At 41.7% G+C, this 26,090-nt stretch overlaps 1 protein-coding gene across 3 annotated transcripts in view; it reads left to right on the top strand.

Annotated features, from left to right (window-relative positions):
- The window catches only part of akap7 (A-kinase anchoring protein 7), a 55,285-nt gene extending 42,690 nt beyond the window's left edge, over positions 1–12,595 (top strand). For 2 of the 3 annotated variants that reach the window (XM_084559686.1, XM_084559685.1), the window contains exons 10-11: positions 4,346–4,381; positions 9,085–12,595. In XM_084559686.1, coding sequence (XP_084415812.1) covers positions 4,346–4,381; positions 9,085–9,305 — 257 coding nt within the window. In that variant the 3' untranslated portion in view covers positions 9,306–12,595. The remainder of the gene's footprint in view (positions 1–4,345; positions 4,382–9,084) is intronic. The other variant, XM_084559687.1, reaches the window with a different exon arrangement.
- The last annotated feature ends 13,495 nt before the right edge of the window (positions 12,596–26,090 follow it).

Genomic DNA, 26,090 nt, shown 5'->3' with positions numbered 1-26,090 from the left:
GACGGAAAATATTCGGTGAACGCAACCCCTGGACCCAATGTTAAGAGATCTTCCAAAACTATTTTTATTAATTTTAGACACATGGCTCAAGGGACTGCAATATCAACTCTGGTCCAGACATTCTTCTTTCTCAGAGCATTGACATGATTGATCTGACTGTACTTGCATCACCTCCATCAGCTTTATATTTTTAGGTCAGCAGCTATTTGATCACTTGACATAAAAACTTGGTACACACATCTGTGGATTGTGATCAATTTGGTGAGTGTCTTGACTTTTTGTCACACTCCTTACCAGCCACTCTCAAAGGATCATAGCTCAGCCTTATTGATCTGCACCACGGTGCAGGTGTTTTCATTATTGCCTCACAGCAAGAAGGTTCTGGGTTTAAACCTTTTGATCAGTTGGAGCTTTTTTGTGTGTGGTGTGTGCATGTACTCCTTGTTCCTACGTGGGTTTTCTCTGCGTGCTCAGGCTTCCTCCCACAGTCGAGCACAGGTACGTTTGCTCTTTCTGAAGCTTTCTTCTCTGAAAACCCATCCGCAATAGTTTGTTCTACTTTTCTATCACAGTGTTTAATCTGCTACTTTTTTATTCAAGTAGCGAATTCAAACTAACACATAAGACAATGTTGAGGTAAGCAACTTGGTTGTTTAGATGTTCTTAGATGGTGAGACAAAATCAAAAAGAACTGTTCCCACCAGGACTTATTAATGTTTCATAATACATGAAGTTATACCACTAGATCCCTCCTTAATTCTTCATCATCCCCAGCATATTGTTTTGGAGCCTTGAGTGTGAAAGTAGAGCTTTGATGTCGTTCACTGTGTGTAGAATTCATGAGCCATGAAATTGTCATCAGGGCACAAGTGGAGAGGAAGAGACTTTGCGCATTTCTGAGCATCAATACCCTGTGTCCCATTGTTCTGACGCAGGGGAGAGATAGTTGGAAATGTAATTGTTTTCCTGTTGTAGAATTCACAAAAGGCAGGCAAACAGGGCCATGTCAGGACTTCAGGGTATGTTAGAATTTCACTAGGTTATACTTTGGTAGGGTTTTCAGTTTTCCTTATGGTTCCCTCAAATTATTCCTTGCATGCATTGTGTAGAGTTCACTGCAGCTTTAGCGCCTTGTAAAAGACCATTTAAGTTGGACAGGGGCCACTACAGGACTACAGTATAAACATATCCCTTGTCATAGCTGCTCAGATTTATTTGTTTTTCATAAGCATGTATTTTGGGAAGTATTTTCTAGTCGCATTTTGTCTAAGTCCACAGCCAGAATAGGAGCTGTCTATATTAAAACCTAAACAAAATATGTTGAACTCTGCTGTAGTCACTATCGTGTAGTCGTGAGTCTGGAAGAGTCTCTGGTATTTCCTCAGGAAACGGCTCCAGCATCAGGGATCTATGCCCCTAACTACCTCCCAGCTGCACAGCCTCTGTAAACCCTACTGTCCTCTTCTTTATCAAACTGCATTCTTTCTCATTTCTCCTGCTCTTCTTTGTCCTCAAATGCACCCATTCCATTCCTCTCTCATTCAAACTCCCATTAACGAGATCCTTGTGTTGCACGCATACTCTCACCCTCCTCATCCTTACATCATGTACTCTCATGTAGTTTTCCTTCTTTATGCCCCTCTCCTTTTCGGCCTTGTTTTTTTCCCTTTCCTCCTCTGCCTAAACCCCTCCTAGGGCTTTCAGGAAGTGGGCTGATTTGGAGTAAATAGAAGTTGGTCTTAACAGCAGATAATTAGACGGGATGCAAACATAATCAGATAGGCTGTTGAAGCCAGTGAATTTGATTAAAGTCAGTTAATGGGATTAGTGTGGGTCCTTTTGATGCTCTCTCTATCTTTCTATATATCTGTTTATCCACATTAAGTGTTCCCTTGAGAGTAAAAATATTGGAAGTGACTGGCAGAAGGTTTTGGTAGACTTCAGCAGAATGTGAGGTCCAGTCCAACCAGGAAATGAACTCTGTTCTCTCTGGGATAAATCCGTGCGTAAGGGAGTTAGAAGTGATGGTGTTAAAAGGTTCACACGTAGAACAAGTAGACACAGACTGTCACTTGACATCGTGCAGACTTGGAGCTTGCTGACAACGCGCAGTCAAAATCCCAAACACAGCATCTGTACACCAAGAAGCTTTAAACCTTTGAGCGACTACAGATCTTGGATAGAGAAACAAAGCGGAGAGAGAAAATATCAAGAACATCCACAGTAGCAGCTCAGGTCGCTTTGACCACATGCTAACATCAGCACACTAACATGCCAATGCTAACACATTAAACTGTTGGATAAAAGAAACCTTTGATGAAACGCTTACTGAAAATCCATCCATCTGAGTTTTTTAAGTAACTAAATATCTAGCCTTGGTACATAGCTCCTTTCCATCTGTGTGTTGTGTTCCTTGGTTCATATAGTCACATAAAGACTATTGTTTATTCACTAGTACATGAGCAAGTTGAGGTCTGTAGCTTCTCTAGTCCTGTTTTTCACTGAAGGACAGAGATGAGTGAAGACTGTTGTAGATGTTTTTCCACTGCAGACAATACAACCTAAATGTAGGAAAAATTGCTAAAAGAGAGCATTTATGTGAGTTTTTGGACAATGGTGAAATCAAGCTGCGGTGAAGAGTAAATAAATAAAGAAGAAGAAGAAAGAAGATTGTCATTAGTCGCAAGTGTAGCTCAGACCACTGACGATCAGTGTGATCTTATGAGTCATTGGGCTAACATGGTAAATAATCTGTTTAAGAGAGACATGAAAATACAACCTGGCACTTGATATTGCTGTTGGACAGAAGACGGCATATCCAAGCCTAATCTCATTTCAACTAGAGGTTAAACCAGCATCTACTAATTAGCTTGGTTTGCACCATAAGGGCTTAGAGGTTTAGTGCGGCTGTATACGATTTAATACCCACAGAAAGAGGCAGAGACAGAGTTTAATCTAGTGACTACACTTATAAAATAATTAGAATTTTGCAACTGCTTCATACATTTTAATGATTTCAGGTACATTTTCCCTGCAGTAGTTTGCTTTCCTCGCGTCGAATATAGAGCTATGCTGTAGCTCCTGGAGGCAGTAAGGATGTCAGTTCACAGAGACAGAGCAGCTCTGATAGCGGTCAGTAAACGTGGGAATGGGTGGAGAGCAAGAGAGACTGCGAGGTAAAGGGAAACGAGAAAAGACAGTTGAGGGAGAAATTAAAAAATCAAACAGGTGTGAGAGAGGAGAACGGTTAAGTGAAAACCTGCCAAAAAGCAGATGGAACTCAGCGCAGCCTCCCTTTGTTGGTGAAAGTTGAAGTGGCTGTCTGGTTCTTGTCTCTGTCACCATGACAACGCTGCCAGCAAAATAAATAAATAAATAAGGTAGAGAGAGGCTGGAGCAAATGTTTAAATAAACGGAGAGAGCGAGGTTAGGGAAGACAGAAAGAGGCAGAGTGGAAGAGACGGAGGGAGCAGGAGGTACAGAAACGAGGGACGCTGTAAGCTCTGAGAAACTGTGAGAACACCACGTGAGGAAGATACTGTTGAACATGTGTATATGTGAGTGAGTGAGAAGACGGAGATAAGTTGAGCGAGAGACTGTCCGCCTTCTTCCCGTGGAATGAGTTTATCCACAGTGTGAAAGGCTTATCTGTGTCTCGGTTAGGGTTAGGGTTGGGGGCGGGCTTTACTGCCACCACGAAGGCCTTGATTTTGTCGGCAGGAGATAAAAAGACATTCGCCTAAACGCACGGCCCTGTAAAACACGCGGAACAGAGAACAGACCTTGGACGAGAGAGCAGGGAGTCTGCAGGGTCAAAATGACGAGCGGTATTTTCAGGACATTCACTAAAACTGAGCCGAATAAGAGAAGGGATTTAAAATGAGGTAGTCCGTCCTCGGGGTGCTCAGTGCTGCCTCATCTAAAGCACATTCAGCTGATTCACAAGCTCTTTTATTTTTTTTTCATAATGTACAGACTTGTTCAATGAATGCTGCTGTGTGGTGTGGCTTACTAGCCTTGAGCCCCACTTCCTAAAAAAGCACACCTGCACACTACTTTTACACCTCTGGCTGTGTGAGAGTCCGTGGGTCTGTGTAACGACATTCTTCGTCGGAAAACATGTGCGTCCCTTTCAGTCCTCACGTAGCCCGGGGCTTCAGAGCTAATATTTAAAATCACAGTTGCCCAGAACTAAAGCATCTCCCTTGTGTTAACAGACAAAGAGGCTTTCATGACTGTACTTTGCTTGTGAGTGTATGAAACCCATGACACGCTAAAATATCTGTTCTTTTTTCTTTTCATGTGTGTCCTTATTTAATATATTATGTTTGTGCTTGTGTTGCAGATTTGATTCAGAGTCCACACCATGTCAAACGCTCAAGTATGTGTCCTCCTCATATCCATATCGTATGTCTTGCTATTAGAGTAAGGAAAGATCATTTAAAACATCTGATTACAGGGGGCTGAAACTCCAAAAACCATAAAAGCCCTCATGTAATCCATTAGACCAATCAAATTCAGGCTGATTGAGGGTGTGATTACGTTTTCCAACCTCTGGGTTACCTTGAATTTATTGATTATGAAAGATCATATAATCGTGTTGTTTCTTTGATTTTGTTTTTTGTCTTCAAAAAACTCTCAATAATCAATAATAATGCTGAAATCAAATCTGATCTGATCTGATCTGATCTGATGTCAATAGAGTTTATTTAATTCAGTTTGACCTTAATGATCTCTGCACAACCAGCGTCTATCTTGTTTGGAGCAGATGGGCAGGAAGTGATTAAGGGGAATGTCCATTAGCTGTGCTGTCTGAGTTCCCTTATTTTATCAAACATCTGCCGCTCTCTTTGAGCAAGCAGGGCCGTTTTTGACCCTCTACTCTAAACTGCAAAACAAAATATTTTTTCATGCAGTCATCAAAGCATAAAATGAAGGAATGGGTGTAATAAAACCTGGTAGCAACCACCAAACCCATGTGAAAGGCAAATACCATAAACTAATACTGATGTGTTCAACACTTTTAGAGCTGTACACCCAATGGTGTTTGCTAACAGGTTTTATTTCACCCATTCCTTCATTTTATGCTTTGATGACTTCCTCCATCACACATTGAATTCTATGTAAATAAAGCATAAATAATGCAAGCAGGGTTTAGGAGATGATGGACTTCTGAGAGTACCCTTATGTTACCCTTATAGTTGTGGCTATCGACTGTAGTTTGTGGTGCAGAAGTCTTCATTACAAACCGTGTAAAGCCACAAAATTCTTTTACTGTCTAATCCTGCGTAACCACAAGCTAACTGCATCAAATGAAGTCCATTAAAAGGGCTTCTTTCACTTCATACTATATACACACTATCAAAGTGGTCTGTGCCGTTGTAAGCATTTATACCTGTGAGCTAGCGAGTCAGCATTGTTGTGTAATTATACTTCAAACAACGATGATTGGAAGTGAGCGGCTCATGCTGGTGCAAATTACTATTGGAACAATAGTTACTGAAATCACTGCAACACAGAAAAGAAAGAGGACACCTGAGTAGACGGTGTGTAGGAGGCAGAAGGAGGGTGAATCTACCGTGCTTGTCTGGCATCTGAGAAACGGGGGGCGAGGAAATTAATTTCAGACCATTCACAGTGTAGCTGCAGTTGTGTGTGTGTGGGGGGGGGGGGGGGTGTTACGCATCAGGATACAGCGTAGGTTACAGAGCTACACCTACAGTGTAGATGTGACACACAACTCTAGTTTTAGACATACTTAGGTCTCTATAGGGATAATATCCATAATGTTGTCAGACAATAATAATAATCTGTGGGTAGCTGCTCTGCAGGGTTACAGTTTCTGGGTGTACCATTCTGGATTGATGGATAAGGGGTAAAAATCTTTCCAGTTGGTCCTTTGCTCTTCTCTGTCATCATTCAATTTTTAAGTCCGTTCAGCTCCTGTCATGTTGTCCAAACGTGGACTCGTCTCATTCCATAATCTTGCAAGATTTGCCATGTGAAACTTGTTTCACAAAATGCCGTATATATTTTGATGCATAAAATCTTTTAATACAAGATTGATTTGAATAGGAAAATTGAAATTTTTTAAGCCCAACCCTGTCGTTTAGTTAGCCCAGCCCTGTCCCCTACAAATATGTCGACAGTATTCTCAGGAAGGAATAAAAGGCATATATTTCCATATATTATGTTAGTTTTACATATTTTCTTCCGTGGGCCTTCAGATTGTCTCCCATTAGAAATATATAACATACACAGCATTGTGAGGAATATGTTCCCTGGACACAAAAATAAATTTGTCTGTGCACACAGACCAGCAGCCAGTCATCAGTAATGAGCAGAGGTTTGTGGCTGTGAATGTGAGAGTGTTGAGTCTGATGTAAAAACTAAGCAGGGTCACAGGATTGAAATCACTCTGGACATGGTGTGATCATTTGTGCTACTTACAAATATGTCTGCAGTTTACTAAGAAAGATTTATTTCCAAAAGATCCAGTCAGCTACGGTTCTGAGTGGGGAAAAAACAGAAAAACAAGCGGTGGCTCAGACCGACGGGCAGGCCACCAGTAATCAAACAGCATCTCAGTACAACAACAGCAGAGCTTCTCAGAAAGCGCAACTCAATAAACCAAGCCTTACTACTAACAGAACACCGTGTTAGGCTCTAACCAATTTAGCGAAAAACTAAAGTGAGGCTGATGTGAGCACATGGTGAGGATTAATGGGTGAGTGACGAATGTGCATATGCCTGCTGCTCTGACGAATCCTTCTGTTTGGCACGCTGTTATTCTGCACGCTGAATATTTGGCATAAACAACATCAATCCACGGATACTCGCGGCTCCTGTCAGCAGAGCGTGATGGTAGTGGGGGTTAAACGCTGATGTGACACGTGGCTGTAAGTTACTGCAGCGGCCTGCATATGGACCTCAAAGCACACCTGGTGGATGAAAGCGTATAACGGGATAAGATGTCCACAGCATTGATGTTCCAGTCTTGACTGACACTACTGTGCACATCACACAGATGCAGATGCATTTAATTGATATTAACATATTAACAGTGGACACAGCAAGGTGAAGCTGCACCTTGATATATATATTATTCATGCAGATTTTAGAATGCACTCAGTCTTAAAGGGGCAGTCTCAGATTTCAGTCCTACCCGGGGTCTGATACTGCAAGACACGGCTTATCTGACTTCTTCCCCATCCTCCTATGAGCAACTGTGATGTGATTTTTATGCGGCGCACAGCGTGAGTCTGTGAACAGCAGGCCACGGTGAAAGGAGCTGGTTACTCCTCACCTGAAAGCCCAGCGTGGCTGCTCCTTCGTGTTCCATTACTCCTCGCAGTATTTCAAACTGATCCAATGTCAGTAAGTCCCTGACCTCTCGTAGTGGGACGGAGGTGTTTTTGCCGCGAGTGGGCATGTGTGCGAGAGGCCACGGAGCACTATTCTAAGATACGCTCGCGCTAAAAAGGAAACTGGAGAATGTTTGTGTATGTACTGTGACATATTTCTGAGTTAACTGAATATAACGGGAGCGTACTGTCCAATCGATTGGATCCAGTGCAGTGGAACTCACTGTCGTTGTTAGATCAGGAAGTAGAGGATAAGGGAGGAATGAACCGTCTTAAATCTAGACCACATTTTTTGGATACGCAGTACAAACATCCGAGGACTGAAATAAACTTTGTTGGAATAATTCATGTTTATGTTCATACGAGAATATTTGCCGTGTTCTTTTTTTCCCCCCATACACCTGGCATATAACAACAGATGAACAAGAACAATCAACATGTACACAGGATTATAATTTTTTTTTTTTTTTTTTTAAAGGATAATTTGTGAAAACTGATCAACAAAAATAAAATCAAACCGAATCCATTAAGTTACACCAGACTGGTTTGTAAAACAACAGGCCCTAGCAAATAACACACCGTTCCTTGTTCTGAGGACTCTGACCTTAAGAAACATCACTTACTGTCTATCTCACTCCTACTGTACATGCTGTCTTTTTCTATAATGAATAATGGAGCACCACGCTCCTCTCAAATGAAACAAACCTGTGGGCCCACTGGGATTCTGCGCTATAGAGGATTAGCTTGGGGATATTTCTTGCCTCGCCTTAGTAATCAAATGTTGACGTGTGCTTTTCAGCCACTGCGATAATCTTAGTGGGTGTGTGTCAGACAGGCTGGATGCTTGAGTGATTCTTTATTACCCTCTTTCTGAATGGCTTGCTGTCCGTCTTACAGCCTGCCTGCCTGCCTGCCTAACTATCTTTCCTCGTGAATTATTGACTTTCTGTCCATCTCACAGTTTTCTCTAACCGACGTTAAGTCTGACTCCCTTCCCATCTCCCGGTCCGTTGTCTTCCATTTTGTCTGTAGCGTCAGCAGTGTAATCAATTCTACAAGACGTTGACTATGGCTGCATCTGTTATTATCATCTCTGTTACTGTCACATCACTTCTATTGTTGTCACATCCAGGCTGTTGTTGGCGGTTTCAGACTGTAATGACTGAGTTCATGCTCATTTAGTATTGTCAGATTAATAGTTATTTTCTGTTTTCATTCTGAACATATTGTAAAAAGACTGAAATCTGCCTCGGTGTCGTATGAAGAGGCAGCCGAACGCCACAGGAAGCGGCTTAGAGCGGCCATCAGATCTGAGTTAAATGTCGCTATAGCAAAGGATTTGAATGTCATTCCTGTCACACAGAATAGAGTCGAGCCACACCTCGAGGCATGAGCGCAGGGAAAATGTGCCGTTTGATTATGGGTTTGAATGTTTTAATACTACTGCTATAGCACTGAGAATGGACGACTATTATCACTCAAACATATGTTCATAATCTCAAAAGGTCTCTTAATACCACAAGAATGTACAGATTATAGCAACCAGTAAGTTAAACCTGCAATACATTTTTACTCAGATACTAGAGATACTAAATAACTTATAGTATACAATGTAAATAGGGAGTTTCTTGCTTTATCAACATTAATGGGTGATGTGTCAGGTTTATGGTTGAATGTTTGAATACTGTTCTTTTGATTGAATGCATTTTTTTCTCCCCAGGTGGGCATCGCCGGTCTGAGCCCGACGAGGCGGAGCTCCTGAGAGTCAGCAAGCGATTGGTCGAGGATGCCGTCAACCGCGCCTTGCAACAGTACAAGCAGGAAACACTTCAAAATGGGGGCGGGCCTAACGCAGCTGCAGCACAACCCCCCGGAAGCACAGAAGAACCCGCTACAAAGACGGACACTACAGCTAACTCCACCACAGACAACAGGAAGTGACATCATCGGGCTGAGGCACAGAGACTGAGAGAAACCAGCGGCCCAGAAAACATCAGCCAAGCGTCAGTAAGACCTGGGCACAAAGCCTGAACCAGCCAACCAGTCGGCGCACAATGCTGACACGCTAACCCTGCTAGCCAGTCATGCTAGCTACCTGCCCATCTGACCTGGCTTGACACAGTGCTAGCTAAATAGATAATGTAGCTCAAGCTCAAGGTGACCGTCCCAACAGGTCAACTAGCTAAGCCTGTTAGCGAACTCACTAACTCTGCTGTCCTACATCTTACAGCAAGGATATAGTCCCTCGTCCTTCAGTCAGCTGGGGTCTGCATTTGCACATGAAACCCAGAAAACACCTTTGAAGCACTCCTCTAGAGACACACATGTAGTGTTCACTGTGACCTGTCACTCAGAAACTGCCCTTTTAGAATCACATATGTTTTGTTACCATGTAAAATGGACTTTCCCCTAAATAGTTTCAGTATTTTACCCTCTTGAGGATTTTTTTTTTGTCTTAGAAAATCGGAACTGTCTTAATGGAGAGAGGATCGCTCATCTGTTCGTCTTTGTGGCCGAAGAGGATGTGTAACACGAGCTGGAGCGACTGAGATGGTCCGTCCTGCTGGATTCTACAAACTTCAGTGTGAAACCTGGTTCAGTACGTTGGGCCGTGGTCTGTGCAAGCTTCTGTTAAGCTGGTTGTATTAGACACGTCCATTTAAGGCGATGGATCTCCTTCAAACCTCCAGTATTTTATTTTCAGTGTCTATCTTTGTTCTTGATCTACAGTACACCTAAAGGAACTGGTTCATCCTCCAGCTCTGCTTTAAGTGTTATATGTTACTGTTGCATTAACCAAGTGTGTCCAGCAGGGGCAGCACTCAGACAATCACATTAAGATTTGAAACAAGTGATACTGGCTTTTGAATCGAATCCAGACCCTGTGTCTACGTCTGGCATTAATTGGTCTCTATTAATAACACTAACTTTACAATAGTGATGAGGTGGATTGGCGATAGAATAAAATACTATACTTCAACAATGCAGTACACTATAAGTTGCCAAGAACACATCATCTTTACTTTATCAATGCCAAACCCTGTATTATAATTATTATAATTATTGGCTTGTCTCATTGAAAACTGATTTTTATGTGACAAGCCATGCCTACCGTTATACATAGAAACCCACTTTCCTGTCTACTCATACATGGATGTGCTTTTCGTTATTGCTGAAAACAGCAGTCCACACAGATATTTACTATCTCTCTCTTATTTACCCATGCATTCATAAACTATGTGGGCTGAGGTCTCTAAGACAGACTGAGCATTTAGTTTTTGGGAGTATTTATGCTGATCTGAGAAGCATTCGTTCTGCAGCACTGTACGCTGAAGAGCAGTTAAAGCCAAGCAGTGATTCAGATGGCGATGCTGAGGTCAAGAGGAGGTTAACTCAGACAATCACTGCTGTCAGCTGAAAACCCTCCGGCTCTTAATTTCAGTGTCTTCCATCCTTTCCGTTGGCGTGTTCAGCTTGAAAATACGGTTGGCCTTTCCTTCTTTGTGTTCGACCCCGCAGCCATTCAGAAATACGTCTTGTGAAAATAAACGGAGATTTGACTTTTAAAAGAAAGCTCGTGATGGCTAGATGATGAAGGTACAGCTACGATGAAGGTGATCATTTTATCTCTTTATTTATTTATTTTACAGCATTATTTATCCCCTATAATTAATTTAATTTTAAAAATTTTTTTTTAAATAAAAATATGTTTGATTTTGATATCTAAAAAGCACAAAGTTGTACTTTTTTTTTTTTTAAGATTTGGTATAGCAGGTAATATATACATGCTGGTAAATCAGATCACCTCTGTTCAAAGTGGCCTGTGTCTTTTCTTATGGTGACACTGCATAGGTAACATTTTTGACCAGAGAAATTACTGTATGAGGAAGGTTTTACTGAGATTTGCAAGTCTCTTCAATGTGAGTTGAATTCTTGAGTTTGGTGTAAGAAAAATAATAATAAACTACGTCCACCGTAAAACAGAATGCATGTTATTTCCATTACAAGATGAATCTAGAGAAAAGGCCTGATGTTTTCACAATTGCGACCTCAGATTTTTTCTACAGAACTTTGGATTTAATGTCTTTTCTTTTCTGACTTTTATCATCAGAATTATAAATTTCAAGTCTAAATATTTTTTTTTCCACAGAATTCTGACGTTTTCCTCTGTTTTTTTTTTTTGTGTAAACTCAGAATTCTGACCTTCTACTTTAGAATTATGAATTGTTCTTTTTTGCAGAATTCCGAAAAGTCAGAATCTAGAGTTAAAAGTCAGTATTAGACTTTTCCTGCAGAATTCTGGGTTTAATGTTGAAATTTATATTTTTGTCCTCAGAATTCTGAGTGTAAAGATAAGATTTACCATTTATTTATCCCATTGTGGAGGCATTTGCAAGAGTCAGAGTATTGACTTTTTACCTTGGAATTCTAACGTTTATCTGAGCGTGAATTTGAAAATCGGACTTTTTTTTCATGAGAGTTCAGTGTGATGTTAGAATGCTGACTTTTCCCTCTGCAACTGTAATCCTCTTCCATAAAAAACAAAACAAACCGGTTTCTGTGAATAGAGTGGTCAGCTTCAAATTACTCGCTTTTCCAGCCATTACTCTGATTTTCAGCCATTTGATGTTTATTTCCCTCTAGTGCAAACAGGTGTGAGCTGGAAGGCCCCCTCATCCCTGTGAAATCCACTTAAGTCCTGTCATTGGGGGCTCATTGAAACGTCAATAACACAGGTGGATTCTGTCTTAAGGTGGACTCTGAACGTTTTTGTTTTGATCTTTTATTGTCACCGGATCCTTAATCTCCTTAAATCCCCTTTAATACACAAGTTGTCCTGTTGGCCTGTGTTCATCTGTCTCTGCAAGTGTGTGTGTGTGTATGTAAATGTGTGTGTTGGATGTTTGATCAGTTGATCCCCTGAGAAGTTCTTGTCTGCATCAATCATGCGCAACTCAGAGGTGTGTGCGTACAAATTTATCTTTTGTCCTTTTGTTTGTCTTTCCATGTGTCCACGTGTGTGTGTGTATGACTGTGTGGGTGTGTTGTTTGTACTGTGTTGTGTATCTTGTTCTGCCATATTTGAACAATAAAACAGGATATGAGATCCAAAACCAATATCCTTCTCCCCATCTCCTGATTTCAGTCTGGGTGCACATGAAGCTGCACAGACGTTATAGATAGTGTGTTTGTGCGTAGTATAGTACCTACTGTGTGTTTACAATAAGGCAAATCAGTTTTAGCATTGGCGGGTATACGTCTACAATCTCAATATTATAGGCTGTAGGAAGAAATGCTATTGGTTACTTTCCAAGTCATCTAAAGGTTTTTCTTAATAGAAGCAAAATGCCAAAAGGCTAATAGAGATTTTTATGAAAGATTTTTTTTTTTATGGGAAAAAACGGTACTAATTCAGCTGAAAGTATTTTATATATAATGAATATAGCCCTTATATTGACCTCTTACATTTAAGCAAATGTCTTATGGTGGATTTTAAGTTGCCACATGTGCTGCTGTTAGTTTCCCAAAGAGTGACCAGTCCAACAGGCTTTCACAAGAGCCATTCATCAAGTCAAAAGTCCATTTTGACACACTAAACTGGATGGAATTTAACCAATTACACCGGTGTTTATCGCGTCTTCACATGTTACGGTGGCTGCTGTGGGAATGGTCTATGAATAAAGACGTGTCAAGAATGTGAAATCCAAGCCATCCTTCAAAGATTCTGTTTTCCATTGTAGTCATGCATAATTTACAGTAAAAACTTTGGCTCTTTGCTAATTTTAAACCAGCATTTCCCAGCATGTACACACACTGAGTACGCCCACACAAGTGCTTCTTATTTTGCCTGATCAGACCTCCTCTGAGGCAGAGGGGGGTCTGAAACGGAGAGAAAAGAGATATTTTATCTAGCTCTCACTCTCACATTATTATACATTCTACAACAGTAAAACACTTTAACATCAACTGAGAAGACAGCAAAGTGCAACAACCGGTTAATCAAACTATCATAACTGGTGCTGGAATTAATTTATGTGTTGCCGGGGGCTACACGTCATTCCATCCCCTGTGTGTTTTTTTTAAACTGGCCTTTCTAGCAAACAGCCTTTACACCAGTTTGTACTACTTTTCTCCAGATGTTACTGCGTCAGTTAAACACTGACCCTTTTATTAGGAGGTGGACGTACCAGAATAGTATTCTAAGAACAGTATAGTGCTGTACAACCTGAACCTGAGCAGAGGTCTGAGTGTACTGCAGCTCTGCCCGCAGCTGATTTTAGTCTCCTCTCTCAGTTCTTGAAGTGTAGTGCTTAGCTTCGTCTCACTAGAGCGGGGGCCCGATCAGGCCGAATCACTGAGACACCTGTGAGCGTGTGCGTGCAGCATCCAGCTTCATCAGACAACAAGCGGTTGTGAAGGTCTTGACACCTGTATTCACCCCACTGGGTGAACGGTTTCATGGGAAGGCAGTGTAAAGTGTTCTAGATGAGAAAAGGTGAGCTAGTGAAGCTGGTGTTTTATCTGTGGGGGACGTCATGGCTCCTAATGGCCAGCAGGATGCAGGTAGGTGGACAGTGAGGGTTATTACTTCTGAATCCATCACAGATTGTATCTCTCTAGATGCGTAGTCACTATATTACTGTTAGTCTGCTTTCAGTCTTGGGTGCAAATGACATCTATGAAATAATGACTCTACTTTGGCTTGGTTTATTAACTCAGTAAACATTTTCCTAACGAGTTTATGGTCTCAGTTGTTAGTTTCAAGCCTTCTTCAGCTTGTTAATCATTTTTAAACATCCCGGCATGTATTTAGAGTAAATAAAGCAGGGTATATGGGCATGTAATTGCTATTGTATGTGCACATATAGTGCCCTGGGGTTCTCACATCCACCCTTTCATCCAAATGTTGTCACTTCTGGTTCCAAAAAACCAAGATGGTGACCACAGACTATGTATATTAATCGACAAACCCTCTGTGACATCACCTTAGGATTTCTGAATAGTCATCTTGAAGCTGTGATGGCTGCCGTCTTAGCGCAGGCCGAAAAGATGGTTAAAGATGTGGACAGCTAGCGACACGAGAAGGCATCCACGGCTAAACATCTTTAGTTTTGCATAGCTTTAAGCCTTTATTAATGTAAATAGGAGAATTTTTGAATTTGAGGAAAGTTTTAAGTGCTTCTGCGTTGACTTCAGACCCCGGAATTTGCCGCTTGGTTGTTTCCGACAATGGTTAACTGAGAGCAAGCCCAACCTAGCTTTTCCTGGAAGCGTCCATCTTGGTTTCGTGACTTCTCGTACTGGAACATGGTCGACACTACCAGGTTACCAGGCAGGTGGGGACTTCTTCAATAGAGCGTTGTGTAAGTCTGGAACCATTTAGAGTAGAAAGTGGCTCTGAAAACCAAGATGGTAACAGACAAAATGCTAAACAAAGCTTCAAAATGGGTTTGTCAAGGTGGCCTCGTCTTTTTTGTAGTCTGTGGGATCCATAAATACACATCCTGAAAACCAAACAGCAAGACTATTAGCAGTTTGACAGAAATGATTCAGAGTGTGCGGCCAACAGGATAAAAGCAGTCAATTACAGACAGATCAATGATAATGAGACATTTGACAGACGATAACAACCTTCTTCTTCCTTCTCCTGATATTTAGGAGGTATAAATCAGAAGCAATGAAGACATATTCACATCTAATGAGATGGTTACTAAACATCCAGTACATACGTGCCATAAATGATGGCTGCAGTTCATTTACACTTCATGTCTTCTTGAGTTTTTCTTCCCGATATGAGATCACCTTTAAGTAAATGGAAAAAAGTCAGAGGAGTCTCTGTGAAACGGGGTCATCAGGGTGTTACCAGCATGAAAACCCTCCAAGCTCTATCATTTCACAGCTTGCCTCATAACGTGAGAATCTGTTGAATCACATGGAGTGATGCCGCATAGCTGATTGTGTGATTTTAGTCATTGGATGACCTGTACGTGAGATCAGAGTCAGTGTGATTCATCACAACTTGCGGAGAGTTAGCAGCTTGCCAACTGTGACTGTCAGCTGCATCGTGCTTTTGCCAGAGACTGAGGCTGGGGGTGGATGGAGGGCAAGATTGTAATTACCTGTCTGAAATGACTGAAATAATCGGAGCACAGATAGCATCGTCTTGAGATTGTCCTCTTTAAACTTGCTCCTCCGCTGTCGCACAAAGGGCTCATCTCTGGGTAAATGTGGAAGCTTCTGCTGAGACATTTGTATCACATGAGAGGTATAAGATTTCAAACCTCATCAGATTTCATGTCAGATCTTCTGATATCTTCTTACAAATTCGGGCGTCGTCTACCCGGAATATCTGCATTTCAATGGAGAATGACTTTCTTGTGGTTTCATCAGTTTCTCTGTTGTGAGGCAGACATATCTAAAAAAAAAAAAAAAAGAAGCTGTAGTGAAATTTAGGGGGCCAACAGACGTAACCAGGTGTTCCTGACATCTCAGAAGTCAAAACGTCCTACAAGAAAAAGAACAATGGAGCATCACTCAAAGGTGGAGCTCCTTCATGTGAACTCAGGGCAAATCCATCTACCCCAATGGAGCAACAGTGGTTTGACATCACACAAACAATGGCAGCACCTGCGGAGAGCACACTGTCAGTAATAAACCATTTACTAAAAGGTATATTTGAATGTGTAATTCACATAATGCACCTCTGACAGTTCAGTTGTGTAATGACTGTAATGAATCTGTCACTGTGTACCTGGACAGTGTGGAAGTCAGAAAAGGGAAGTTATATCTTTTGATTTTGAATGGGTCGCAGTATAATGGTGCAGTATCATGATTATGTGGTACTTTGTGCATAGAAACTTCACAGCAGCATGTCAGTACTGTACTGTACGTATTTAATGAGGCACAAATACCATAGATAGAAGAGCTAATCAACTGCATATTAACTAAAATACTGACTGTATATAAGGTTCAACAAACCCTTCATGACATCAATCAGTGGATCCCTAAAGAGTGGTTCTGAAGCTCTGTCTCTGGCCGTCGCCATCTTGGCCGTGCCTGACTCCAAAAAACTAATAGTTAAGCTTTAATTAACAATAAAGAATTGATCTGTATAAAAAATCACCCTCTTATAGTTGCCATGAATAATGAAATTAGCAGAACTGTTTTTGCTGTACAGGCTGTGTACATATTTATTTCCATTATAAAGTTGGAGACTTCAGTGGAGGTTGATTAGCTCTTGCAGGCAGCCTCAAGTGGTAATTCGAGCAACTGCAACTTTTAGCACTTCCAGATTGGCTTCATTATTCAGACCCCAAAATTTGCCGCAGGTTATGAGCTATTGCTAATATAATGGCTAACTTGGCTAGTGAGCTAACCCACTATATTCAGTGAGCATGCACAACAAAGTTTTTCCTGGAAGCGTCCATCTTGGTTTTCTGAATTATTGTACTGGAACACGGTCAACTTTCCCTGCTCTGACTTCTGACATAAATGGAACTCAGCATTCTTCCTTTACTTTCCAAGTCAAATCTGATTTGTGGCGATCCTTGTGTGATCTCCTGCTGGGAGCCATTAAATTTTATTTCATTTTTCAAAGTGAATGTACCACTATGCCAACAAACATCTGACTACACATCATGATTTCCTTCAGGGATTCGTTTCATGGCATCAGTGTGATGGAGATTTGAGAAATTATGCTCAAAAGAAGCATACAGAGCTTATGGAACCTTTTGGGATTTAAATATTTTATATTCTTCACTAGATCTTTTGAAATGTCTTTCTTGGTTATTAGTGTTGGGATTAACGTTTGCCACACAACGTCAAGTCATCGCTACAGGAACCGTCAATTAGAGCATCTTACGTAAGTTGTTAGGTCTTCATTCCCGCTGTGTCTCATCAGAAATAGAAATCATTAACGGAACTTGTGCTGAATATTCATGAAGCCTGTGAAAGGGGAGGACCACCCATGTTGCTTCTTCAGAGAGAAAACTGTGAGCTAGAATACTAAAGTGTTTATTAAGGAAGGATATCTCAGGTGTTTACTGTTCATTTGAGCTTGCCCCAGGAGGCAGCTTTTTCTTACATCCAGAATATTAGCCGTATCAGACTGATAGTTTAATGCTGATGTTTAACGTACAGACAAGGAAGTCAGAGTCCGATTAAAGGTTCAGTCCACCAATTCTACACATGAATGTCACTTTATTCATCATGAGGATTACTAAACTATAAACATAGATTTATAACATAAAAAGCCTTAGTTACAAACTGGTGGAGACTGAAACATGAACAGCTTTTACCAGACAGAAGTGCATCATGGGAAATGTAGGATTCGAGATTTGGATGCAGTCTGATTACAGATAGAAATTACAGTAGTGAATGGTAAAATAATATATTACCGGTTCATTTCATAGAGGTCACTTTGTGGTTTTATAATCTGTGTGAGTAAAATAGTGAAAAGGCCAGCAGCTTCATCTTTTCTTGCATTCCCTACATGAAATTACTCGCCCGTTAGCTTGCTAAACTGTGGTATTTAGATGGAGATGGTCACTTATACTTTCAAGAGAGGGAGGACTCAAATGCAAGGCACTAAGGGGAGGCAAGAGCAGGCAACAAAATGACTTTAATAAAAACTCAAAAACCAGAACTGAAGGCGCTGCAGCAATGGCAGGGTAAAACAAACGCACAAATCCAAAAGAGACTGGTGAAGACCAAAAACCAAGGACGAACCTCAAGGACAGGTGAGACCAATGAGGACGAAGCACACAACGAGAAACCAGTCCAACAATGTGGGGTAAACACAGGGGTTAATGTCAAAACTTCAACACCAAGCATTTTGTGTCATGTTGTAATCACAAGTTTCATTTTAAGGCAGCAATTTAGACAGCACAGTTATTTTTCATATTTTTCAGGGGGTCAGATTCAAAAACGCAAAAGCAAACACACAAAAAAAAGGTGACAGGACATGATGACACTGTGGTTGGCTGTCAACATGTACACCCACTAACGTGATTTTTATCTTGAGCTTTTTGTCGATTTTGTAATACATAACAGAAAATCACAGAATAAAATAACCAACAAAACTTGGTGAGAGTCCATTTGCTGTTAAAAAAAAAAAGTTTTCTTGTGATGCTTTCTGCAGTGTGTTTGTATTCTGCAGCTCATGCTTGTGTTTGCGCTCTCTGAAGCCCACGGGGTTGTTCTCTGCTTTTGCTCTGAAAACAAAATACCCAGTGTTTTTTCCCTTTCTATTTTAGTCTCAGTAGTTCATGGCACCATCTGCCTTACCGAACGCATTTATTTCTCAGAGTGTGTGTTTGTAACACAAAGTGCACGTGCACCTGCAAATCTTAGTATCAACTCACAGATTCATTTCTCTCTGCCTCCCGCTTCAGTCGACAGCTCCCGGTGCCAAATCCACACAGTCCACCCAGTGCTGCGGTAAAAATAATACAAATTGAAAATAGAAAGCGTGCCACAGGGGCTGTGGGCTGAAAGCTGGCAATTATCACAATAATAATTTAAAGACATTGAAGGGCAGGCAAGGGAGAGGGAGGAAGAGAGCAATTATTTGTGGCGAAGAGCCTCGACTGCAAGGTGACACAAACATGACTGGAATATGAACAAGCCAGCCCCCCCCTCCACTCACCCACAAAGAGATACACTGGATCTATTACGAAGAATGATGATCTCTCTCTTTCTGTCAAAAACAGGGGAAAGTACAAAATGACTCCTCTTTTTTTAACAGCAGCGGGAACACAGATTACTTTTAAGTAAAGAAATCTTTGTGCAATTCAGCCAATATAATACATAATAACACATATAATAATTAGAGTCTGGGAGAGACTGCAGTTTTTGGACTATAGCTATTTATCCGAGTAGTAAATGATTCCAAACACTAATAGATAAAATACCCATAAAGAACTATAAACTGTAATGGCTTTGCCTATTTTGCCTGACCAACTAGGCTGAATGGTTCGTGCTTGAGATAAAGTGAACACTTGTGCCAAAGTTGAGAGAGTTTCCTCAAGGTTATTCTGATTTATGGCATGGAAGGACGAAGTGAAAATACCGCCGCTGTCTGCAGCTCAGAGGCATGAAAAAGACACAGTCATCAGATTTGGAGGTGCATTTTGTTACCTTCAGGATTACCAGGAATAGCTGTTGCACCATGCTTTATATAAAAAAAAGTCGCCACCAAAAAAAAGGTCACACACTCTAATATTACGTTGGACCACCCTTAGCTGATTACAGCACGCATTTGCTGTGGTATTGTTTCGATAAGCTTCTGCAATGTCACCAGATTTATTTCCATCCAGTGTTGCATTCATCACCAAGATCTTGTATTGATGATCTGAGAGTCTGACCACTGCACAAAGCCTTCTCCAGCACATCCCAAAGATTCTCAATGAGGTTAAGGTCTGGACTCTGTGGTGGCCAATCCATGTGTGAAAATGATGTCTCATGCTCCCTGAACCACTCGATGAATCCTGGCATTGTCATCTTGGAATATGCTGAATTATGATTATGCATAATGTTGCTGAACCTAGACCTGAGCAACTGCAGCAACCCCAGATCATAGCACTGCCCCCACAGGCTTGTACAGTAGACACTAGGCATGATGGGTGCATCACTTCATCTGCCTCTCTTCTTACCCTGATGCCCCCATCACTCTGGAACAGGGTAAATCTGGACTCATCAGACCACATGACCTCCTTCCATTGCTCCAGAGCCCAATCTTTATGCTCCCTCGCAAATTGAAGCATTTTCTTTCGGGTTAGCCTCACTGATTAGTGGTTTTCTTAAGGCTGCACAGCTGTTCAGTCCCAATCCCTCGAGTTCCCTTCATGTTGTACGTGTGGAAATGCTCTTTCTTTCACTATTAAACATTTTTTCTATACAAAATCGGATCATTATCAACTAATATTTTAAAAGCATGACAAGTGTTTTTCCCATGACAATACGTATTTGCCCACTGTTGTATTCCGTCCACCTCATGAACAATAGACCGTGATTGCCAAACTGCAATAACACTTTCTAAACATCCTCATAAGCCATTTTCTGTTCATTTGCAGTGATAAACACCTGCTGTCAGCTGGCTCACACCCAGACACACATTCCACGTTCCCAATTTGTGCTTTATATAATGTTTTGGAGCCAAAACAAAAGGTGTGCTTGAGAAAGTGAAGCAGGAGCTATACAGTGGTTGGCTTTCTTATCACAGCTGAGGTGGTTTGGTCAATCAGCTTTGGAGCATATGTTGTTAAGATGTAAGTTATCACCCAGGTGCTTGTAAACATCGAAAGACCCGAGCCCGTCCTCTCAGAAAATGATGTTATTTCCTCTGTGGAGGTGACCCGGTTTCAGTCAGCGGTGCGATTTAAGTTTTTTAGATTCAGCCATGAGTCAGTAGCAGCTGGTGCAGTCTCTCCTCAATGCAGCCTGGTAATCAGCCAATCTTCCAACACATGGTGCACATCAGCAGTCCATTATACCTATACATACCATAAATTAGGCATGAAAAAGCTCTCTAGTGGGTCTGAGTGCATAAATGTGGGTATTGATACACAAGATTCATTTTACTGATTTGAATTTATACAGCGGTGGGGGAAATACCTTCAGAGGCAGGTTGTGTGCAGCAGGCTGCACCATAGATTCTGACAGATGGAGGAACATAAAGAAAAAGTAGGGAGCCCATAGAGAGAGAGCCAGGATGTTTTTTTTTTAATTGGTCTGAGAAAAGTCTTTAGAGGTTTGCTGAGTGAATCGCTTTTGTGCGCACCAAGAAATGCCAGTGATGCTTACAGCAGTTCTGTACACTAGGTTATCTTCTCCAGCCAGTTGGTGGGTCCTATTAAAAATACTGACACACTGTGATGAGCTTCCCCGGGCTCTGAAAGCAACATTATTTACCACTATGCAGCGGCACAAACAAGATGTCATATCATCACTTTTAAAGTCTCCATGAAACAGAGGTGAAAGGAGTTTCTTTCTTTATTTGAATATTTACTTTCATTTGGAATATTTCTATGTGTTAACTAAATACGGATCCGTCCAGTTTAATACATTGACTTAAGTTAATATATTTTTCTCCAGGGTTTGTTTCATTGGTGTTTTTGATTTTCTTGATTTTCTTTTGGAGGTTTTCCTGTCGAGGTAATGTTCAAGAAGCGCGCACTTGAACGCCTCATGGCCACCAGGTGCTTCCAATCCAGACTACACCATCTAGTATTTAGAGGGGGGAGAATGGGATTGCTTTCTTTTGTATTTTCTTTTTGTTAAGCCTAATATTAATTTAAGATTAAAATATTTGTTTTGAAGTTAATGTATTTAAAAGGGTTTCATTTAAAAACCTGTTTACATTTGTAGTCTCTTGGTTTGGTTGTTTTCATTTCTACCTTTGTTTCTTTAAAGATGGTTTAGTCCAAAAGTACTTAAGATCATGTGTTACACCATACTAGTTCTCTCTTTTTGTTTTGTGTGGACTTGGAACCAGATATCATTAACATCTGCTGCCAGATTTGACATTTCCTGTTAGTATTAAAAATGAATGTGGTCATCATTTTTGGGAAACGTCATGCTTCTTCAGATGCTGCTCTGATTCTGGGTGGGGGTAAAAACATCAATCTCTAACAGGGGCAAATGAGAGATCGAGATCTGAAGTCGGCAGTGCTGCTGGTGAAGGAGCGGGGGAGGGTTGGGGCATGAAAATTCATTGGACGCAAAACTGGGACACGTCCCTGAGTGCAGGATGAGTCATCGACATCTTTGAGCTGTTTTCAAGGAAATGACATACCGCAAGATTTGACTTTTGCGTGAATATTAGGGCCAGGTACTGATACGCGACTGAGGTACAGTGTAAAACACATCAACGTTTTAGGATCTGGGGAACTTAGTAAACCGTTGCCTATTAAACATTATGACTCATTTGGAGTACGATATTCACTTTCTTCTTGCAGCTTTGTCTTAAACAACTCCTGAGACAATTTTATTATTTTTTTTGTAAGTTCCCCGCTGTCAAAAAGTAGAAATGTTATGTTCTTTGCCTCCAAGTGCTGCCCAGCATGCAGTCACATGAACCGCTCGTGTGGGAGCGTAGTGTTTGCTAACAAGGAGGCTACTCACTGGCTTGCGAGTGACATGCCACAGCGAGAAGCCAGTAGAGGTGGAGGCGATGTCGCACGATTTGCCCATTTCCACTCGTTCCCCATTGTTACCAGCACAATGGCTCTTTTTCTCATGGAGTAGCTACTCACGTTGAGGTTGACTATGATATTTGTCGGAGGCGGGCTATTTAATCTGTAAAGTAAAACCGGATCATTTAAGCGTACGTAAACATGCCTGGGCAAAATCAGGCATGATGGGGTTTCCTCAAGCCACTAGAGCAACTATGAATCGAATTTACCAACTTTTCATTACTCAATTGGTTTTCTATCCTCAGGTCTGTACTGGCTTCAATTTGATTTGTGCCGGTGCAACACTGAGATAAACTGCAGACTCTTACTTGAAGTGGAGATATAATCCACCAGAGAGAGAACCCACAACACTCTGGTGATGTGTTCAGGCTCTTATAGGAGGCTCTGATATTAAAGTTCAGGTGCTAACCTATGATTATCCTGTGGCCCGTGAATAATGAAAACGTGTATTTGAGTGTTTCCTACAGCCCCCAAAGGAACAAACAAGACACTACCAGCAAATCATGACAAAGTAACGCTGGCAAATGAATTAAAAGGGTGCCATAATGGACTGCTTGTTTGACATTTTGAAACATCAAGCGAGTCATTTTTACGGGGCTGCCTGGAAGGTGGAAAATCAATCAAAAGCCTGCACAAATCTGTGCACATTCACATGTGATGTGTTGACCCGAGCAGGTTAAAAAGCAGCCATAAAAGCCTCATTATGACCTGTGTTTTCATGGTCACTGTGGCTTTATGTGACAGTGACAGAAAAGAGGAAGCTAAGGATTTATTGATGCTTTGCGTCGCACGCTAAGAGCATTCTCTTTGTCCCCCCCCTCCTTGCTCAAGCGGAGATTGTTTTGGCTCTGCCTTAGTAACAGCTCCAATTTACACCGTAGGAAAATATCACAGGCGAACTAATCGGCGGACTTCCTGTGTTTTCTACTGAACGGGCATGCCTGTGAGCGACCTGGTGCGAGTGCATGTGTGGATGAGCGGCAGGACCAATACAAAATGTAATCACTCCGACAGAAAAAATAGAAAGAAATCATGTTAGGTTCTGTTTATGCAGCTCTAAAAGCCGCCGGGACCACATTCAATTTGGTTTACTTCATACAGACACGAAAGATGGCAGCTAAAATAATAATCCTTCCCTTCTCCGCTACAGATTTATAAAAGCTGCTCAAAGATTGTGTCCTTATTATGAAGGCAGACAAATGCACCCAAACGTTCCCACCCACGCAGCACACGCAAAGGATCTGCAAACATCAGCGGCTGTCTAACTGTTGATAATGTAGAAGAAACTTCCTAAGCCACACATGGGCAGAGAGCACCCACAAAGAAGTGTTTACCAGAGTCCAGGCTGTTACACACTCACAAAACACAAACACAACAGTGGCTCAAAGCTCTTCTGAATGAACAAACACAGCTCAGACTGTGGAATATGCTCAGGCTTTGTTTTGGCGACAGACAATCTCAGCAGCAGAGACGATGAAACCCTCGAACTAGACGGAGGTTTTTGTCACATCCTGATGATTTTTTACATTTCTTTGTCTTTTCCCACTGACTCACTCAGTTCAATAATCACAGTTTCTTCAGATCCGAATTGCAGATTCCCATTATTCAAGTCTGCCTGTCCTTGGGCAGCTTTCACCTAGCAACTGAGGAGGATGACGTCCCTTTTCCCGCTCCTTTAATCAGTAAGGATGAAAATGAGAATATTGTCTATTCAGATGGCCATCTGGTTCTGCACATGCTGCTGAGGAGGTGGGACTCTATCAAAGTGAATTTGAAATTGTTTAGAGTCACCCAAATTAGTCACCAGCACTCACTCGAGTGCCGACTGAGTATGTAGAATCTGAACAGCGCTTTCTTTATGTGCTCAGCGGAGAGTGTCCAGATGGGAATGTGTAGTGTGGTGATTAAGGCTGTGGTCACTGCATCATTCTGCTATAAAAACACGCTTTCCTTTTGTTCTTGGATCTCCACTCCACAGCATTCATCCTTCAGATTTATAATCGGGAACATTTACCATAATGAGTTTCTCCCGCTGGATAACTGCACCAAGTGATTCATTGTGGACTAATGTTTGAGCAGCTATAATCTGATGGTGACACACGGCTGGCGATCAGCAATCAGCCCGAGCAGAGGACTGTTTAAACAGCTGGAAAGTACATTTGGATGAAAACTGTAGATTCCGGTCACCGCTTTTAGTATTCAGAGTTTGCACTTTCAAAAAATGGTGAGTGTTTTGTTAAACAGCAACACAACAATATAACAAATAAGTTGTCCCTGGGAGCCTGAACAGGCACTGTGAAGATTTGTGGCTGAGATCTGAGGGCTAAATTATCTGGCTTGAAAGTCTACACAGGACCCTTCGTCACAGGTTACATCTAAACTGATTTTTCCTGCTGCCCTCTTTGCCCGTTCGTCTGTCTCTGTCCTCCACAATAATCCTAATTACTGTGCGGTTAACAATAATTATGTCAGTCATTTTAATCCTCTCTGGCATCATTACACTCCAGACCTTTTCCTCCAGCCTCACACTTGTCTATTTAATTTGAAGACGGGGCCCGTCTGCACTCGATTTCTGCTCGGACTCCGGTGCAACAGGGAACAAACAGGTGCGATTTTTCGACGGCGCGCCAGGAAGGACAACAATCAACACTCATCTCCAAGGACGACACCTTCAGCTGCCACACTTTTCAATCTGCCACCCCTCTCTGCTCTCCTCCACCACTCCTCTCGCCCCCTGTTCTTCCCAGACGCCCCCCTCTCCTCCTCCGTCTTTCTCCTTGTCAAAGAAATAAGATCATCAGCTGAAATTCAGACTGATGGGGTTAGGAGATCACCACACACACTCACTGATATACTTCAAGCAAGGGAGGCGAGCAAACACCAGGTACGCGCGCACACAAACACACTTCAATCCCCACAGATACATCCGGTTGTCATGGCAACCCCAGATGAGGAAACGGAGCGCTCTGTGTTTGTGAATGTGTGTGTGTTTAGGTCAGATATTCCCTTTTAACAATAATTGATTGTAGAGACTTGAGTGTGTAACTGGAAGTAAGAGCTTTAGTGTGTAATTGAATGTAAACACCTGAGAGTATAGAGATTACAAAGCTGTGTGTGAGAGTGTCTATTCGAAGGGCCGGGAGGGAGACAGAGATTTCACTTATGCCTTATACTGATCAGAAGTAAATAACATTGACCATCTTGTGACAATTCAGTGTTCTGCTGGACCCAAAGGCCCCCACTAACAACATTCTGTCGCCAGACACCACAGGACACCCTCAGAAGGCCCAAGTCTATTGTTTCATGAGTCACAGCTGTTTTGGAGGCACAAGGGTGGCCATAATGTTATGCCTGATCGATGTAAATATCATTTTCGTAGTGCCACCAGATGAAAATTCAGAGGATCACCAAAGATGACTTTATCCCCAGGGGAACATGAATGTCCCCATTACAGTCCAATCAGCAGTGAGACATTTCACATGGGACCATCACACATACCATCTAGTACGTCCCCGCTACTCAGTATCTTGTT

This window comes from Chelon labrosus (genome assembly GCF_963514085.1).
Source record: "Chelon labrosus genome assembly, chromosome: 14".
Classification (NCBI taxonomy): domain Eukaryota; kingdom Metazoa; phylum Chordata; class Actinopteri; order Mugiliformes; family Mugilidae; genus Chelon; species Chelon labrosus.
Note: the sequence above shows the minus strand (reverse complement) of the source record. Positions and strands in the feature narration are given on the sequence as shown.